Source organism: Barbus barbus (assembly GCF_936440315.1).
Source record: "Barbus barbus genome assembly, chromosome: 26".
Taxonomy (NCBI): domain Eukaryota; kingdom Metazoa; phylum Chordata; class Actinopteri; order Cypriniformes; family Cyprinidae; genus Barbus; species Barbus barbus.
The window spans coordinates 25,265,759-25,273,085 of NC_136754.1; the positions used below are offsets into that span (position 1 = coordinate 25,265,759).

Consider the following 7,327-nt stretch of genomic DNA (forward strand, 5'->3'; position numbering starts at 1 on the left):
TATCTAAATCGAGTCCAAGCAATCACCAAAGTGTCCTTCCACTCACTGTTTTGGTTAGGACAAAACCCCCTTTGATTTTTGCTTTGATGCTTGGATTTTTCAGAAGCAATCGTTCAAGTTTGAAATATGCTTGCCACATCCTCGTCATCAGTATTATAGACAACAGCTGTTGGCTGCGTTGGAGACGTTAACCCTGGGGAAGTCGCCTGTGGACTGTTTGGATAGATAAGGGCTGCCCTGAGCTGTGTGCAAAATCTTAATGAAAGCCTGTGGGACTTCAGTCAGATGGCGAGGTCGGGGTGGGCCAGCGCATAGTGTGAGGTACAGACCATAAGATATCTGCTGATAATCCATCCCACATCTCCCAAGACAGTCAATTACGGAGGATCTGGCCCTTGTTCCCCACTATTTAGAACAGTCTTTCCCATCCATTTTATTTACAGTTTTTCATTATGAATTTCTTCTCAACTTTCTTATTCTAACTAGGTGGACCGGGATCGGGGAAAGCTCTCCAATCGGAGAAGATAGAGGAGCAGTACAGTTTGAAGCGCCTGTGTCCTGGGGATATCCTGTGCAGCGAGTTGCAGTCTCACAGTGAGAGAGGACGATTTCTCCGAGACCTTTTGGAAAGAGGAGAGCAGCTTCCCGAGGTGCACAATCTTGTTAAATTCCATTACAGAAAATTACAATGTTCAGCTTCACCTTCACTGGATTTAACACTTGTGAAACAAACACAGGAAGACACACTTCCTGTGTTTGTTTCGTAACATTTTGTAACACTTCTCAGTAACATTTTGCTGAGAAGTGTTTAAACTTTAAAGGGCTGGATGTATACAAAAAAGGCTGTGTGAATTATTAAATAGGCTATGTAAATCAATTTGCAATTACAGTTTTCTTTCCTGGATTGACACATTTCCTGAGGTCTAAGGTCTTCTAAGGTCTTCCTTTAAAAAAAAGTAATTTAGCAAAACCACATGACCGTTTTTACCGTGAAGACAAATTATTATATATTCCAGACATGCAGTTCACAAAAATAGGCTTTTGGAAAATAAATAAAGTATGAGCACACCCAAAGGCAGCAGAAGTAGTGCACAACTGAAAACACACAGATAAACCCCAATTTTCAACTCCCTGGTGCTAGTTAGAGGTAGGCGGCAATTATAATTTAGGGAAAGCAGACCATTTATATACATTTTTAAGGAGTGGGTCCTTGTCAGTAAAGTAAGTAAGTGGTTTGACAACATTATACATATAAAATCATAATTAACAGACAAAGCTTTGTGAAATTGTTTACTTACGGTTTGCGATGCAGCAGACTGCATCATCTTTCAACAAAAGATTCTTTGCAAAGTCTCCATGTGCCTCCTTTACAAAAAAATCTGCAGTAAAATGCTCTGAAAAAACATACAATTCTCCAACATGATCCGGGACACCATTAAAAATAAATCCACTTGTTCCTGACGCAGGGATCTTTCTGAAGTCAGCGACACAAACAAGCTGTTTAAACCAGGTGCATCAAAAGCCGCTTTTCCACTATCGGGTCGAATGGTTCTCTTTGCTTAACCGTTCCATTCCCTACCGATCCAGGCCGGTCAGCATGGACACAGTTTAATTTTCCACTGTGGTGCTGATAACAGAGCCCGTTCGAATGTAATACAAATGCTTCAGTCGTTGCCTTGGTAACGCAAGTGTAATGTAAACAGTGATATGGATGATGATCAGATATTGGACTGTCTCAGACATTTTTTTTCTTTATATTGAACGTAGTGTAGTTGTTTACTTGGCTGTTTGATCAAATAGTGCGCTTCCGCTTAGCCAGCTATGGAGAAACTAGTAGCCAGGCAAAAGAGTGGTGACGTCTCACACATGCACTCTACCAGCACGACTCAGCACCGTTGCCTAACCGTGCTTAGAATTTCAGGCCGAGAACAGTTTATAATTGTTTATAATGCTGAATAAGTTTATAATGCTGTGCCGTACCAGGCTCACGTGGAAATACAACTGGAACCGTACCTGACAGTTCTTAGAACTGTTTGGCCCAATAGTGGAAACGCGGCTAAAGTGAACAAAGATTCACTCTTCAATTTGTCCTGTTGTCCTCAAATGTCGAGTATGCTAGAAAGTGTAAACATCCAGTGTAGACAGTGCTGCTGCTGCTGCTGCCACAAGGTAAAGTAAGGAGAACAGATCTAGATAGGTGGTGCTGGGGAAGAGGAGGGCTTAAGAAAATTCTCATGGTGTTTTGTGCTTAGCTCTACCAGGTCAGGACCGAAATAAAAAGGAAAGAGAGATCGATTGGCTATGCTTCCACTTTAGAAGAATCAAACCGGTGTCCTGACATTTTATCCTTACTGCGCATGCGCACATCAATATTTCGTCCTTTTTCTCACGCTGAACAACAATATTTAATGCATCTGCATTACTGTAAGGGGTAGGTTTAGGATTGGGGTAGGTGTAGACATTAATAAAACACAATCTAATAGGTAGAAAAAAAAAATTATTTTTGGTTTCCGGTAGCTGTATCCCTTCTAGCCACAACGCGAATATAACACATAATTACTGTATATACACTACTTTAAGGGTAGGTTTAGGGTTGTGGTAGGTGTAGACATTAATAAATCATAATTTAACAAGTAGCGTTTTTCGTTGTCCAATTGCACTACCTACTGTTTTAATGGGAGGTAGGAAAATCTGACAGAACACCGGCATCAGCTACTCAGAAGAGTTTCATGACTGAAACTATGCATGTATGAAAGTATTTAACAACAGACAATAAGCGATATAGTGAAAAATAAGGGGTGGGATAGGGCTCAAACACAGTCAAACCCATTAAAATAATTACTGAAATATTCAGGTTTACTGTAATAATTTCAAGCAGGTGTGTTTGATTAGGAATGGAGCTAAAATAGGCAGACAGGCCCTCCAGCCACAAACGTAAGCTGTTGTTGTTGTTGTGTTTATTTGCTAAGGTTAGGCTCAGAGAGATTCAGACTTAATCAGATGATTTATGTTACAGTGGTGTTGCCTAGCAACATGACTGTCATTAACATTTGCTGTGAGCTACTTTTAGTTGTCCCAGACATCAGACGTCTCACTTTTAATCTAATGTGTGTGTTTGTATATGTGTTCTAATGCATCCAGCCGTTCTCACAGGTTGTGAATCTGTATGTGAGTGTTCATCTGGTTTTCTCTTGTGTGTGTGTTTAAGGACACGCTGCTGGATCTATTGTGTGAGGCCATGGCGTCCACTGTGCGTCAAGGGAAGGGCTTCCTGGTCACTGGCTTCCCAAAGAATGTGAAGCAGGCACAAGATTATGAAGCCAAGGTCAGTGATTTTCAGGAATAGATGAAATCATAGGAAGTGAGACTCCAGTCTAACACTTTCTAAAAAAAACACTGTAACACAGTTGCTGAAATATGTTGGAACGTTATGGACATAAGTATAGGGAATAAGGTCTCTCAAAAATGAAAACATTGTTTACTCACCCTCGTGTTGTTTCAAAGCCATATGAATCTTTGTTGTATGAAAAACACAAAAGGACACATTTTCAAGAGTGTTTTATGCCCACAAAACAGATTTTAGGTCTTCAAGAGCCATGTGATGGCATTCTATGAGATAAATCTTTTTTCCCAAATCTTCCCTGGGTGTATTTAAATGTGTTTTTTTATGTTTTTATTCAAATCTTTTTCACTATATTTAAATAAGCAAATGCTTAAGATTTTAGTATTGGATAATTATCGCAGTGATTAACATGTTACTGCCATATTCTTTTAACCCTAACTGATGCAATGTGTAACTTTTGGAAGATGTACCCATGTATAAATTCCAGGATGACGATAACAATATTCACCAAGCTTAATTTGTGAAATAATAGTTCTGTGAGGATGAAGAATCATTTTCAGGAATTATCTATTGCAGAGTCCTGAGCTTAAAGGGTTAATTTACCCCAAAATGTAAATTCTGTCATTAATTACTCACCCTCATGTTGTTCCAAACCCGCAAGACCTTCGTTCATCTTCAGAACACAAATTAACGTATTTTTGGGTTAGGGTTAGGGTCAGAGAGCTCTCAGATTCCATAAAAAATATCTTAATTTGTGTTCCAAAGATAAACAAAGGTTTTACGGGTTTGGAACAACATGAGGGTGTTTAATGACAGAATTAATGACAGAATTTTCATTTGTGGGTGAACTAACCATTTAATCCTATTGAATATCTTGAGGATGTGCTGGAGTTGACTTTACAGAGTGGTTCAACTCTCCCATTGTCAATATAAAATCTCAGCCAAAATTTATTCAGCTCTTAATGGAAATGTGCTTTGATGTTGCATGACCTTGTCGAAACAATACCACAACAAATTCACACTACAATCAAAGCAAATTTTTTCATAAAAAGTAAATTTTATGAAGGTCGCATGGGTCTAGATCGACAGGGTGAGGACAATTTTCATTTTTTGGCAAACTAACCCTATGAACCAACAAGAAGACAGATGAAACCACAAAAAAACCACAATGAAACTATTCAAACAGTGTTTGATATCCAATATAGTAACACTTAATGATGCAATTAAAGAACTAAATATACTCGAAACACCAGCGCAACATATATTGTAGTGCTCATGATAGATATCACTGCCTGCATCTCAAAATAATTGGCTGGCACTCAGTGCTTGTTCCCTTTCTTACGGAAAATATTTTGTTTGTGTTTCAGATGGGGCAGCCCGACATAGTTCTATTCCTGGAATGTTCTGCAGACATCATGAGTCGACGGCTGCAGCAGAGGGCCACCTGCAGCCTGCACACTAAAGAAGCCCGAGATAGAGACACTCGCCGTAGAGTGGACGGATTCTGCAGCCTGGTCAATGCCGTGGTCAGTCACTACGAACACAGAGAAGTTCTGCACACGGTGGGTATGGAAAAACCAAGCTACAATTAGTCATAGCAGGGATGTTTCTGTGTAATTTGGCCACTGAGTGGAACATTTTGACTGGTTACATTGACCTCAAGATAAAAAGAACATCTTAGGATCAGCACAGAGTAGCTTATTAATGATTTTATAACCATCCTTAAATAAATCCTTCAAATATATGAGTTATTTTATCTACACAAGGGGCATCCATATTAACCAGATTGGGATTTGTCATGTGAGGATGTTTTCACTATATATCAGAAAGTAGCTAAATTGGGTCTGATTTAAAAGCAAAAACATCCTCTGATTTCTGGGGATGGGAAACAGTTTTTCAAAGGGATAGTTCAACTAAAAATGCAAATTCTGTCATTTACTCACTCTCATGTTGTTCCAAATGATTGACTTGCGTCCGTGGAACATAAAAGATACTTTGAGAAATGTCCATCTTTTTTTGTCCATCCATACAAGCGGCCAATGCTCACCAAAAAAAATTGGTTACCAACATTCACCAAAATATCTTCTTGTGCTGCAGAAAAAAGACAGTATTACAGGTTTGGAATGACATGATGGTGGATGAATAACAGATTTTGGATTTTCACTAAAGCATGGTTAAAGGTGCTGTATGTAGGATTGAACTAGGTATTGCAGTCCAAATTCAAAATATTGGACAGGGGTTTTTTCACCCGGCCACTCCTCCTCAGACTTGATGCGCATGCAGGTTGCCAGATTAAAGACACCAACAGGAACGAGCGCACATGATGATGAATGACATGAAATATGCTGTGTTTTCCACCAACTGGCATCCCGGGGTGCCAAAATACATTGGGTAAACCGGCAATGGGCTGGTTTAGCAAACCAAAACAGAGACCGACATTCCGGCCCGGAACGCACATTTTCAAAGGAGAATAACTGACTGTAGCAATGTTTTTCAGATGAACAAGTATGTTAACTTAGCATGTCTCTTAAATATCTGCAAACATGTTATGGTGTTTTTATGCTTTAGCAGTCAAAAACTTGCATACAGCACCTTTAACAAAGGAAATATTACAGCCATACAAGATTTCTGTTACTAAATAGACATTTTTCTAGTTATGCTCTACATTTTTTCATTTAGTAGATATTGCTCTATGAGCAGTTCACCCACCAAGTCATTTAAAGATAATGATCATTTCAATCTATTTATTCAAAGGATTAATAACAGACACACAAATGTAAATCCACCCCAACAATATCTACAAAAAGATATTTATAACTCAAAAGCTCTGTTTTTGTTAGTGCATGAGTGAAACAAAACAATAGCTTGCCATTCATGCATTTTAATCTGAGTATTCGCAGTTGTAACCTATTTATTAATTGTATCCTGGTGGAAAACACTTTTATTAGAACAGAATGGAATCATTACTCTATATTCATATCTGATGATCGAGTGATGGTGATGACAACACAGAAGCAGACAGATGAACCTGTCTTTATATGTGTTAAGAGATAAACACGTTCAGAGCAGCTGTGTGTTTGTAGGATTTATTAGCGCTGTATGACAGTTCTCCTGTGGGTTGATGCCCTACTTTTCAGCGTATGATTTCTAACAGCTGCGTTAATGTGTGCGTGTGTGTAGATTGATGCCGGGGAGCCCCCAGAAGATGTCTTTGAGCAGATCTGCCTCGTCTTGGACTCCTGCTAGAGAGCTTGGACTCGCACTGCCTTCTGGAGGACAAAACCATCAGCTACAGCTCCACCGCAGACTGACTCACATTACACACCAGAGTTCATCACACGCACACACACACCTGTGATTACAGCTTCTCCAGACAGCAAGCAGTGTCGGCCCAGATCCGGCCCACATCTGGCCCGCATGGATTTCACACGGGCCAGATGTGAGCCGGATCTGGGCCGACACTATGTTGCTTTCTGGGTCTGTATGGCACATACACTTGGCGCCCGTTCATTTCACACCATCGTCGTTCACTGTAAATACCAGCGCAATAAATCAACAGTGTTTATCTCTTGGTATTGAATCCGTATGCTTATGCTTAAGCTCGCTTTCAGCTCCATAAAACACAGACAGTCTGGTGCCGTTTGGTGCTTTTGGACTGTCGTTTAGTCAGTATCCTTAAGCACTGAAATCAGTAAAACTGATCAGCATGACGGACCGGCCGCTGGAGAGCCTTTTTATATTTTAACTTCATGCTTTATATAGTGCTAAGCATGCCAGAATAGTGATTTATTGTATAGGTGAAGCAGAAATGAATGAGCTGGAGAGGGAAATGTTTTGAATTTCACAGTCTGGCTTTCATGGGTGCAATGAATGGATGAAGTTCACAATGAGGTCTGATAACTGTATTCTTCCTTATCAACCAGAGTGAAATAAAGACATTTCATATGTTTAATGGTTTTATTTTGTTCTTTAAAAGCAGTAGCT

At 39.6% G+C, this 7,327-nt stretch overlaps 1 protein-coding gene across 1 annotated transcript in view; it reads left to right on the top strand.

Annotated features, from left to right (window-relative positions):
* Window positions 1–7,293, top strand: part of LOC306845536 (adenylate kinase isoenzyme 5-like) — a 93,860-nt gene extending 86,567 nt beyond the window's left edge. The window contains exons 11-14 of the mRNA XM_079378406.1: window positions 487–650; window positions 3,209–3,325; window positions 4,711–4,905; window positions 6,524–7,293. Of these exons, the coding sequence (XP_079234532.1) occupies window positions 487–650; window positions 3,209–3,325; window positions 4,711–4,905; window positions 6,524–6,589 (542 nt within the window). The 3' untranslated portion in view covers window positions 6,590–7,293. The remainder of the gene's footprint in view (window positions 1–486; window positions 651–3,208; window positions 3,326–4,710; window positions 4,906–6,523) is intronic.
* Window positions 7,294–7,327: the final 34 nt, after the last annotated feature.